This window comes from Brachypodium distachyon, chromosome 1 (genome assembly GCF_000005505.3).
Source record: "Brachypodium distachyon strain Bd21 chromosome 1, Brachypodium_distachyon_v3.0, whole genome shotgun sequence".
Lineage (NCBI taxonomy): Eukaryota > Viridiplantae > Streptophyta > Magnoliopsida > Poales > Poaceae > Brachypodium > Brachypodium distachyon.
In genome coordinates this window covers 3,172,911-3,185,230 of record NC_016131.3, presented here as the reverse complement: position 1 = coordinate 3,185,230, position 12,320 = coordinate 3,172,911, and the positions used below count along the sequence as shown (strand labels likewise).

The 12,320-nt window shown below is 44.5% G+C and overlaps 2 protein-coding genes across 3 annotated transcripts; both read left to right on the top strand.

Annotated features, from left to right (window-relative positions):
• Positions 1-145: 145 nt before the first annotated feature.
• On the top strand, positions 146-2,052 carry LOC100840194. Of its 2 annotated transcripts, XM_010229775.3 has the most exons (4): positions 146-309; positions 611-1,059; positions 1,156-1,628; positions 1,734-2,052. In XM_010229775.3, the coding sequence occupies exons 2-4, from the start codon at positions 960-962 to the stop codon at positions 1,839-1,841; spliced, it is 681 nt and encodes a 226-aa protein (XP_010228077.1). In that variant the 5' UTR covers positions 146-309; positions 611-959; the 3' UTR covers positions 1,842-2,052. The 2 variants fall into 2 exon arrangements, with proteins under 2 accessions (XP_010228077.1, XP_003564155.1); XM_003564107.4 differs by having other exon boundaries at positions 611-1,628.
• Positions 2,053-9,792: 7,740 nt separating this feature from the next.
• Positions 9,793-12,003, top strand: LOC100837549. Its single transcript, XM_003564098.4, has one exon. The coding sequence runs from the start codon at positions 10,920-10,922 to the stop codon at positions 11,793-11,795; it is 876 nt and encodes a 291-aa protein (XP_003564146.1). The 5' UTR covers positions 9,793-10,919; the 3' UTR covers positions 11,796-12,003.
• Positions 12,004-12,320: the final 317 nt, after the last annotated feature.

The window sequence follows — 12,320 nt, the reverse complement described above, 5'->3', positions numbered from 1 at the left end:
TCGCTGTCTCCTGTCGCATCTCAACTTTCCAGAGTTAATATCTCTGCAGAAGCTTCTAAAGACGTGTCTCATTCTTTTCTGGCTTCCGTGTTTAACTGGTGTATGTCTCTATCCTTCTGTAGTTCCTGTTGATTTCGCTTTATCAGCTCCTTTGTCTATCATCTACTGTGTAATAACTTTGACCCTCTCCATTATGTTACTCTTACTATGCAGTACTCTTTCCATGAATTTGACTTGCATATGATTTTCTGGAAACATGGTTCATAACTTGATTGAAAAGGATGTCCATCGAAAGCCCTTTCAGATCAGGTGAGATGGCATTCTAATCCTTGACAGCAATTGACAAGACAGATTTGATTAGAGTTTGCTATGTCATATACAAGTAAAGACTACCATGTAACGTTGTGCTGGCGCATGTGATTATTTTAGAGTTAGTATGGGAGTACTTTAGAATTATGGAGGGAGTTTACTAGTCGGAGCGGAGGATTTGACTGCACCGACACTATATCCTAAAGCTGTTCTCTATTATTTGCATCTCCTTGCATAATTACTTCCTAATTGTATATTGCCTGGAAGGCTGGAAGAACTAATATTCTCACTCTGCTAATAGCTTGCAGAGGCACTGCAACCGGGAAGAATTGAGTAGGGAGGAAGGAAGGAAGAAACAAGTCCCCGCTGGTAGGCCCCGAAGAACACTTTCATCTTTGTCACTTAGCAGGAAGGCAAAGTCCCCTCACGCACAAACTCCTTAAATTGGCTTTGCCTTCTACCTTGGTGCAACAAGTTGTTCCCACTAGCTCCTTCAGCTGTTGTTCCCCTCCACAGAAAAAGAAAGTATCCTTCCAAACCATCACTTGGATCGATTCTTGGAGAGAATCTTCCATTGTTGCCATAGTTGCAGCAGGTGAGCAACTGTATAACTACCAGATCCACCAAGCCTGTTCTAGCACTAGTTTGCCATGTCCAGAGTCGCTTCCATGGATGCAATTAGCCTTGACGACTGGGAGTTCCTGCCCGACCACAGAAGCTCCTTCTTCATGGAGGAGTTCACTGCTGGTGGTAAGGATCGGCTCTTGTTTGACGCCGATTTGGTCATGATCAACATAAACCACTTCGCGCCCGCATCTCACCGTGCTCCTTATGATTGCATCCTAGATGAAGAAGAGGCCAAGAAACCACCTGTGCCACCATTGCAAGACGCCTCTGTGCAGGACCCTGTTGTCGAATTCAAGGACATCTGTGTCACGCAGGCTGAATCAAGGCCAGGAGGGGAGTTCGCGCCGAAGGCGATCGAGATACTGATGATCTCTGACGCAGAAGAGGAGGAGGAAGCGATTGTCAAGTGCACAGTCGGTTGTAAGGAAGTTTATGAGGATGAGGTGATGGTGGAAGCAGCGCCTGATCTACGTGATGAGGTGGAAGAAGGCGTCATGAAAGACAGGGCAGGCCTCGAATGCGTTGGTTTCAGTGTTCGAAATCTGAGGGTGAATGGTGTTGGGGCACTCTGCTCGTTTGGGGTTGCTGCTGCCACCTTCTGCATCTTCCTGCTTGGAGGCAGGCAGCAGCAGCACCAGAAGAAGAAGATGCAGAATCAGAAGACCCAGTTCCAGATGTATGCTGACGACGAGGTTTGATAACTCTTTCTTTTTAAATTCTGTTCTTGAATTAATCCATCATTTTAAAAATTGTGCAGGGTTTCCTGGGTTCCTGATGGTTTCTTGTTTGATCTGCAGAGAATTCAGCAGGTAGTGGAGCAGGCCTCCAGATTGTCATCAGTCATGGGAGGTGCATCGTCCACCAGGGCGAGCATATCATTCGGCGGCTACTACGATGGGTTTTGATGTGCTCTAGAAACTTCTAGAATCTAGAATCCTTCCGCTTATGATCACTGCATCAGGTGTAGACGTGTAGTAGTGTTCTACGATATGTTCATATACAGTAGCTAGATTCGATTCTTTATATTGTATTGGTTATTACTAGTTCTGTCTCCTGTACATATTTCCTGTTAGATGTGAATTGATTGGTCCGATTTCGAAAACCTGGATTATTTTCCCCCTTTATTCGCACGGAAATGGTCTGTAAAATTCATGAGTTGCAAAAATTGGCAAGGTAACACTGTAACCGTAACAGTAAGCAGTTGCTCGAAGATTCCGGCGGCCACTTGGGCGTGCGTACTGTTCAGTGAATCTGGTCGGCATGTCTCGTTGCGCGACCGTTGATTTGTCTACCGCACAGCGCAACGACCTGAAACCGACAGTGATTTGTGTTTTTTTTGCCTTCTTCTTCCTCTTCTCGTCATCAAAATTATTTCAAGAAGACATCAAAATTGTTCTTAGCGGAATCAAAATTCGTAGTCCAGCGAGAGAGAAAAAAAATCTTACGTCTACGTCAGATGTTGAGAAATGGTCTGTCCATGAAGACGAGTTTGACACCGCTGATGCTGACGATCTGTCAGTCCCTGGCCCGGCCCATTCTTCCAATTGGGCCTTGACCTGTGCTTCCCAAAAAATCAGCTGCCGTGAAGTCTGAATCGAAGGGCTTTTGCTTTTTCCAGTCGATCCAACGCCATCTGTCTCAAATTAAGCATTTTAAGCTGATCAGCGTGCACCTGCAGACTTGTGCAGTGATGCAGGTGCCCCTGTCTGCCTCTGTGTCTGGCTGGCTGGCTGGCCAACAAACTGACAGCGGTCGCGCCTTGAATGCATGCAAGAAGAACCGTTGGACCAACCGAAACGAAAACAGGGAGGATCGAGTTTACTGACGCCATGGCTCGAGCACTGAATGAATGCCAGTACTCGTTTTGATTGAATTCTCCTCCGGAATTCAGTTCTTTCTTTTAGGGGCTCCGGAATTCAGTTAAGTGGCGTAGTCGCGTAGACGTGCCGTGCTGCCATCCGTATCTAAATCCCGGCCTCCCGGGAGGATCGAGTGAGTCTTTTGTTGTCTCTTGATCACCGGCGGCGTGGCAGATCGGTCGGCACTTGGCAGGATGAACATACATAGTTTGTTACGGAGTAGCATTCCACATGAACTCTTACTGATGTACTCCTAGTTTTCAAGGCTCTATCTGATTGACAGGTGACTAGGTACAAAATATATATTTCTTCGAGGGGGTCTAATTTTTTTTTTCGATGGGGTCTACGTACAAAGTATGAAAATTGGTTTACATGGTACCGGTAAAATGAAAAGAGAATTTGTCCCGGTATCAGAAAAGGAACCAAACCACCTTTGTGCTCAACAAACAGTGCAATTATATGGCAGTTAGCTCGCATGCAGCACGTGCGCAGGACCGAACGAGCTAGAGGGGAATCTTCCGTGCTCCCGTTCGCTTCCCCGCGCGAGAGACAATAGAAATCCGACGGACAGCAAGCATGTAGCTGCTGCAAGATAATCGTACCGCATGCAGAAAATCACCTGCTCCTTCTTCCGTTCTAGATTTAAGACGAGAATTATGAAACAGCTCCTTTCTTCCGTTCTAGATTTGAGACAAGAATTATGAAACATGGAAGAAGAAAATTAATTAAAAAGAATGCGGTATTGTGCTAATCGGGGCCGTCGCCGGCCCACGGTGCACGGCGGCTTATTAGGCGCTGGAACAGTTGAAGAGAAGCAAAGCAGCAAAAAAATATGAAGAAGGCGCATGCACTCCCGAATCAATCCATCCATCCATCCATCCATTAGTCGGAAGGAACACGTACGTACGGTACGGGTTTAACCGATTAATTTCGGCGCTTGATGCGACCAGTAGCCCAGTACACGTGTGGTTTCAGAAACAAGCTAGGCATGCGGTACGTCAAGGAAACGACCGACCGTGCGTTCCGTGCTACGCTTCGGTTGCTGATGCCTGATGGGACGAGGGACAGGTGTTAGAACCGACCGGGCGCATGCAGTGATATATGCAGAGGCCGAAAGCAGGCTACTCTGCTGCCGCTACCGCGTACCGGCTAAGCTATGGCTTCCTTTTACTAGTCTCGTGTCGGCGGACTCGATCCATCCGGCGCCGGTACTAGTTGTAACCTGCGAACGTGTACGAATCGTTCCTCATTCAGTTTTCTTTAGGCAATCATCGGGATGAAAGACTCAGAACATGAATATATTATTCCACGCTTCAAAGCCAGAGTTGTTACAAGATGAAAGAAAAATTGTCACGCCAGAGATCTGAATGTCCATTCTTCGTTCAGTTTATTACTCCTAACTTGTTCTCGGCTTTGGTCCAAAACGACATAAACAATTAGCGCAGTACTTACTAGGTGCACGTGGAACTGTACTTCTAAAGTTCTACTCCCTCCGTCCCATACTAAATGATTCAAATTTGTTCAAACATGAATGTATTCATGTCTAAAAAACGTCCTGCTCCACGAGTGAGCTTATTATTTTCATGTTAGTAACACGTACGTGTTCCCCCACGATGACCCTGCACTGCACGTTAATTGTAATTATACTGAATCAATTATCCGGTAGCCGGCCGTAAGTCAAGCAACCGATTCATCCCGCAAAAAAGCAAGCAATAAGTACGTACACCGGGATAATCGACGATCGATCCCGAGCTCACCGGCCCTAGCTAGCTAGCTGGAGCAACTCGACGACCCCTGACAAAAAGCGCGAGAAAATTAAAGGGGATAAGTGTAGATCAAGCAAAGCCCATCTGCAGCTACTTCAGGCTCCAAGTCAGAAGTGAACTGGCTCAGTTGGGATGGTTCCTTTGATGGAACTAGCCCACTCATGTTCAAGATCTAAATTTGACATGGGTGTTCATATTTACCTGGATTTATTTCAGGATTTAATCGGCGCTATTTTTTCATTGGTAGGTGACGTACCAGTTAACAACGAGACGCCTACGGTGACTTCGTCATTTCTCAAGAACTGCCGGCTCGGTCTCTCGAGGTGTTCAAACATGTAATATTTCGACAATTAATATGGATCGGAGATAGTACTAGAATTGAGACCCAAAATAAGCTCGTGAATCTTCAAACTATATGATGTTTTATGTTTTGTCCTAATCGAAACTTCTTAAAGTTTGACAAGTTTACAAGAAAATATACCATATTATTTCCACTAAATCATCATGATATATATTTTCATAATAGTATGTACTTCTTTGAGAGTATAAATATTCGTAAAAAAGTAACTAATTTGGTCGACCTTTTTTAAAAATCCTGATTATAGGACAAAGGTAAAATAAAACTTCTAATAATCTGGAATAGAGCGTCTACAAATATATGCGTGAAAACCATATCTGTGTATAATTAATCCACTCTGACCACACTTCCATACTTCATCCTGTAACCTGCTGGTTATCGGGGTTATTTTTTAAAAAATAATATGAATTAAATAATCATTTTTTAAATAGCTCCAATCGGCCTAGCCGAAGCCAATTAGGGCCTGGTCTGGCCGAAGCTGATTAGTTCCAGTTGGTTTCGCCCAAGCCGATTGGAACTATTCATCTCCGACTGAACTAATCAATTTTCCCAAGCTACTTAGTTGCATGGTCAATGCATGTTTAAATGGACATAACTTGTGTTTCGTCCACAAACCCAGCAATTCGACTGAAATTCAGAGAGAAAATTAAAGAAGCTGGTTACAGAACTGAGACACGATTGGACAATTTGTTTTATTTTCAGTCCAATCGTGCCTCAGTTCTGTAACCAGCTTATGTTAATTTGTTATCTTAATTTCAGTTGTGCCTTAATTTCAGTCGAATTGCTAGGTTTGTGGACGAAACACAAGCTACGTCTATTTAAACATGCATTGATAATGCAACTAAGTAACTTAGGAGAAACTGATTAGTGCAGTCAGATCTGATTAGTTCCAATCGGCTTGGACGAAACCAATTAGAACTAATCAGCTTCGCCCAAACCAACTGGAACTAATCAGCTTCGCCCAAGCCGATTAGTTGTCCTAATCGGTTTCGGTCAGGCCAACTGAAGCTAATCGCCCATACCGAGGACGTATTATTTTTGAAAATTCTGAAAAACACTTATTATTTTCAAAAATAATTATTTAATTTGTATTATTAAAAAAAGTTAGCGGTTATCGGATCACCACTCACCGAGGTAGTTGGAAGAACCAGCCCTGCCGATGAACATACATCGGCACGGCTGGTGAATATTTGGGAGAACTTTTTTGTATAGGAAAATGGAGCCCAACCAGCCAACTAACAGGAGTTCTTTTGGTTATCTAACTATGCTCCTTCAATCCCAGACAATATTATCAGCAGGCTTAGCAACATCTGAGTGCTCCTGACAGCTAGCTAATAGGAGTGCTCCATTCAGTATCATATCTAAAAGAAGTCACTGTTGGTAACGCATGCATGTCACTTTTTGTCCCTCATCGATGGTTAGGCTCTTAATTAATTTGCCCGTAAGCTGTAAAGTCACCGCTCATTAGCTTAGCTGCTAGCTAGCCTTTTCATTTCGATCATTGCCACCAAATCAGGGGCATAATATAGTTTTTTTTCCTTGCAGCATACACATGATAAAATGAACTTTGTACTATTCATATCTTCAGTCCTCAGAAAAATGCATAATAATCATCTCAAAGAACAGACACAAATATTTATTTTTTCTGTAAAAAAACTGCATTTACAGATATTTATAAACCGAGGGAGTGATACCAACAAGGTAATCAGATTTGCCAGATAGCTCGCTCAAGATAATTAAACGAAAATTATACATAAAAGAATTTTAATTTGGCTTCTGCACCTTCTCTCTTGTCGGATTTCGTTTCTGTAAGAAAGCGATGGCCATATTTTCATGCATAAATCCATCATTAACTATTTCTATCATTCAAAGGCGCACATGATACCTAAAATTCAAAAACAATGCTATGCTCATGTCTCAATTATACAAAAGCACGCAATCTTTCTTGCCATCACCAAATCAAAATGATCGTAATCTCATTAACTTCTTCTGGATGGCAGCATCAGCAACGCCCATCGATCTGCACACACGTATATTTCCTGGTCGACCGATCTGTGCATATATGCGTGCATGCATCGGCATGATCGTATCTTGGAGGATACAAAATGGACATGCTCGTATCATGCCAAAAGGGTTGCCAGCAGGGCCAGAAAGCAAAGTGACAACCGCTGTGTGTGCATTATTCCCTGCTTCAAATGTACAGCAAAGCATGTGCATTCCTGGATTAAACGTACATTTTGTACCATGCATGATCCAAAACTTTGCATTTTTTTTTGTGTGTGTGTTCAGGTAAGGTGACAGAAAAGTACAAATTTACACTGCAGATTGTTTCTCTGCCAAATTCTCTTGACTTCTCCATTTTTGGAATCAATCCTACGAATGGAAGTGTGCCCTCTAAATTCATCCAACATTTCACTCTGATAGAAAAAGGGAGTGATACTAATAGTTGATTTCAGTTTGAGTAATTATAACATCACGTTAGTTAACACCCTGCTGACAGAGTGTTGGGAGAAATTGGCTACTGAACACCAGCTATATACCTACCATTATGTTTGGTTGGCTTAGGTCAGTAATTGAGATGGGGCCCTGAACGAGGAAAGTTCTTCATGAACAGCAAAGTTTGTACCCGAAGAAATAAGGTGTTCAACAGATAGCGTTCTACTCCATGTCTCCACAGGAGTAGTACGGCATTGCTTTGGTTCAAGTGAGGTGGGTGCAAGATTAGTACAGAAAGTGTTCACCTTCTTCACTTTAAAGGTCACCGCAAAAGACAAAGCAAATTTAAAATTTAAATCTCAAGTTTGTATGCTAATGGAAGTTACACCTCACCGACTCCCCGAAAACATATACAAACAACAGTGTATGTATGATGATTAATTTAACTTATTAATTCAATCATATAGTTAAACCCTTTGAATCAGTTTAAGATTTTGCTTGAAGCAGTTGGGACAAGAAAACTAATAAACGCGTCTTGTGATACAAACTTGCAAATAACTCTCTTAATTTCTTCCCTTTTCTTCGAATTGGAAGAGCCCCGTTGCTCCTCCAGACTGCAGAATTTGATCCTTTAAAAATGTGTCAAATTTCTGGGTACCTTTGCTTGGAGATGAAGCAGCTGAAGGGGGGAGAAGAGTATGGATCTCCTGAGGAGGTGAATAAATGCACCCTCGTGGGCGTGCAGTTAACTGATGAGATGAGCGGGGCCCAGATCCAAGAAAACCGTTGTCATTCCCATTGATTTCAGTTCTCTCACAGCTTGGGGTACACAAACAAACTACCGGTACCACTGGTAGTTTTCATTTGTTTCTTTTTTTTTTGAAAGGGGGGTTTTAAATTACTCAAGAAACAAAGTTATTACAATCGTACTCCACCAGGCACTCCACGCAGGGAGGCACACCTCTCCTTAAAACACCACCTGAAGAGACTCTAAGACAGAAATTAGCAATCTCGTGAGCCACACTGTTATTAAGCCTACTAGTAAACTGAAATCTAATAAACAACAGGGCTAACTGACGGATATCCAGAAGAGTAGAACGCAGGGGGGCTCTCGAAGTATGCCCAGATCAGAGAAATGAGGCTTTGGCAGCCGCTCTCAACCACCAAAAGCAAGTTGCAGAACTGTCTCGCCAAATTAATCCCCTCTAAGCAAGCAGTCCCTTCTGCCGTCTCCGCATTCGGACAGTGATTGATCAAGTTCCAGGCCGAGACAAGGACACTGCCATTCTCATCCCTGATGATCGCGCCCCAAGCAGCAGCACCAGAACTTGCAAAGAAGCTAGCATCAACATTCAGCTTTATCCAGCCCGTCTCGGGTGGTTTCCATTTAAACAATTTTTGCGTCGCCGGCATCAGAGGAGCAGCACTCATATCAAACAGAGGAGATTTCCCTTTGGGGTCTGGAGCAGGGATACGGCCCTCGAGAGAAGCCAAAGTCTTTGCATAGCTGAATAAGAACTGAGCAGAGGCAGTAACAAAAGCGTCACCTTTACTGAAGATTATGTCATTCCTCAAGTGCCAGGATCTCCACCAAATAAGCATCAGTTTTCCCCTACAATCATCATTTACTCTTCTCAAGGATAAAAGAACCCAATCTGGTCCAGACCGTTGAAGTTCACAGTCGGGAGGAAGTGTCCAGTTGCATCTAACAGCTTGACGGAGCGCCCGAGCCTTGGTGCAATTTAAGACTGCATGAAAACCATCCTTTTCATTTGTTTCTCCATGTGCATTCTTTACTTATTGGCATGTACTTACATGTGACAAAAAATATTTCTAGTACCGGTGCTAGCACTAGGTCTTCACTTGATCTAAAGTCAACTTGGAGAGAAAATAATCTATGGAATAGAATTCTGTACTTAATTTGTGCACTCTCAATCATGGAGTGCATAAGAAATGGATGGTGTATGTATCAACAGTTCATATGGAGGCAATAATTGAGAAAGCATGTGTCACCATATAAATAAGTATACACATAGAGAAGGGTAAACATGGCAATACAATGCTCAATTTGCCTTTGCCTTTTTTTTGTTAAAAATATTTGGGGGGGCATCATCACCTACACAGGATTAGACCCATCTTACACCCACTCTGCAATAATAACAATCAAGTGGACATGTATAATCTTGTAAGCACATTTCTATAACTAAAACCATGCCAGGGAAAAACAGCAAGAGATGGGGTACCCAGAGTAAACACTGGAGTATCTGTAGCAGGGTACACCCTCCGGTCATTTTTTCACTGTGATGCATGTGAACTTGTCCTCCCCTGCATGGAAAAATATTTTTTTAAAGCTGCTGACATTCTCATGGCAAAAGGCAGCATAGACTCAATGAAGACTGATGAAGAGAGAGGAAGTACCACCCAGAGGACCAAATTCTTTCCAACATTGTGACACACTGACAATTGTCTCCAACATTGGATTTCTTCACCTCCTCCTCCTAGCTTATTGATCCAATGATATTAAAAAACGGCTTATCCTATTCATACAGTTGGACTGATAATTTCACACCCAGCCACGAACTGAATTTTTCCTGCTGTTGTCTTGGTAGTAAGATCTCAATCTTCAAGAAGCTCTGCTTTTCTTTTTCTAAAGGGAGTTCCTAGATTCCCAGGAAGCTTGCAAGATTGTAAACAGGCTAGGCTACAAACCATGGGCAAATGGCATGGCAGCAGTTACAAAAGAGAAAGGAGAGCAGGCAGCACCTGCTCCTCTTCTCCTCCACCACCATGAGTTGGCTGACAGTGAGTGTGTTGTTGTGTGGCATCTTGTAGTAGGGCTCCATTGATTTGATCCCCCCAAACCTTTTGTCTCCTTTCCCCCAGTGAGTCACTACTACTCTCCTACTCCTCCTGGCTGCTACTCTTCACTTCCTTGCTGCTTCTTGCTTTGCTTGCTCCTCCTCGTTGCCTCCTGCGGTTCCTAGCGCACTGGTTGCTGGTACTCCCTGGCCTCCTCTCCCATGTCTCCACATATCTCTCCGTCTTCTCGTGGCTGCCTGCAGGCTCTCTTGGCTTGAATCCTTACCCGGGGAAGAAATTTTCATGTTGCTTTGCTGTTCTTCGTGCGGTTGCTTCTGTGGCAATTTGGGGCCGATTCTGGAGAAATCTGTGTGAAAGACGGTTGCTTCCCTGCCGCGGTTTCGGGGCAAGGCTGGCCGGGAGCGTGTGGCCTCGCTTTGATTGCACTGGAAGACGGCGGCTTCGTGAGGGAAGCTTGCTGCCGGATCGATCGCTCTGCCTCGGGCCCTTTGCTTTTTGGGCGGTTCTTGCTGCTGCTTTCGGCAGTAAAGGTTGGGGATCTCGCGGTCACTTGCGGCGGCGTTGCTGGATCGAGCAAAAAAAAATTATCTTCTGCGGCAGTCTGTATATCTGCTGGCAGGAGAGAGCTCTGCGCCGCCGCTTCCCTTGGCCGGCATTGCGGGGGAGCTCAAGTGGAGGAGTGGGGGCATCGCGCTGTGCTCTGAGCTGGGTTGCACGCAAGGTGTTCGCTGAAAAGTTCGGAGCATGAGGGACTTCCCATCGTGCTTCGGGGAGAGCGGCGTCCAGATCGCGGACGCGGCGTCGTCCTCGTCGAGCGCCGGCAAGGGCGCGGCACAGAACCTGGTGACCTGCCTCTACCAGGCGCAGTTCTCGGGCAGGCCCTGCGTGATCTCGGTCACATGGAGCAAGAGCCTCATGGGGCAGGGCCTCAGCATCGGCGTGGACGGCTTGTCCGGCCAGTCCCTGTGCAAGGCAGAAATTAAGCCATGGCTCTTTTCCAAGAAGAAGGGGTCCAAGAGCCTCGACGTCGACAGCGGCAAGATTGAGATCTTCTGGGACCTCTCGGGCGCCAAGTTCAGCACAGGGCCAGAACCACTGGAGGGGTTCTATGTCGCTGTGGTGTTCGACCTTGAGCTGGTGCTCTTGCTCGGTGACATGAAAAAGGACGCCTACCGGAAGACCGGCATGAATCGACCCATGTCGAACGCCGCTTTCGTAGCAAGGAGAGAGCACATATATGGTAAGAAGATTTACTCAGCGAAGGCGCAGTTCTGCGACAATGGCCAGTTTCATGATGTTGTGATAGAGTGCGATGCTGTCAGCCTCAAGGATCCATGTCTTGAGATACGTATCGATAAGAAACCGGTCATGCAGGTGAAGAGGCTGGCATGGAAGTTTAGGGGAAATCAGACAATTCTCGTCGATGGATTGCCTGTGGAGGTGTTCTGGGATGTCCACAGTTGGCTCTTTGGATCGTCGACAAGCAATGCAGTGTTCATGTTTCAGACATCCCAAGCACCTGAGAAGTCGATGCCGTGGTCATACTCACAGATTTTTAGGGAGTCTCAGCTACAAGGTCTTGGTTTCTCGCTGATCCTATATGCATGGAAGGTTGAGTAGGTGCTTGCAGGATCATAATTTGTTTCTGCACTTGCCTCCTTTCTAGTGCTAACAAGATGTTTCACTGAGTGTCTGTTCTTAGGAGTGCTATGAAGACTCCAATATATGTTTTTTCATTTTCTTTTCCTTTTTGGTTTTGCCATCCTTTTTAAACGTTGTGTTTGAACTATCTGGCAAGATTCTGTGATATTGCTGTGTGTTTCTGTCACTTCTTTCCCTACCTCGTGCCTTAAGTGAGACCGGTTCTAATGCTCTAACTAGTTTAACTATGGCAATGCTCTAAGAAAGAATGTTGTCATGATGTAAGGTATATACTGGAAGTCCGGATACAGAGTATTTTTTAATATTAATGGTATTATATAATGATTCTTTTCTTCTAACTTCTACATGCTGTTCTCCCCTTTTGTTCCCTTATGACCAGTAACAAATGTTACCACAACAAACTTGTAAAGTAATATCACAATATAACTTCTATCCATGTGCAAAAGTGGATCTTTCGAGGAATCAAGACAAATGGAATGCTTG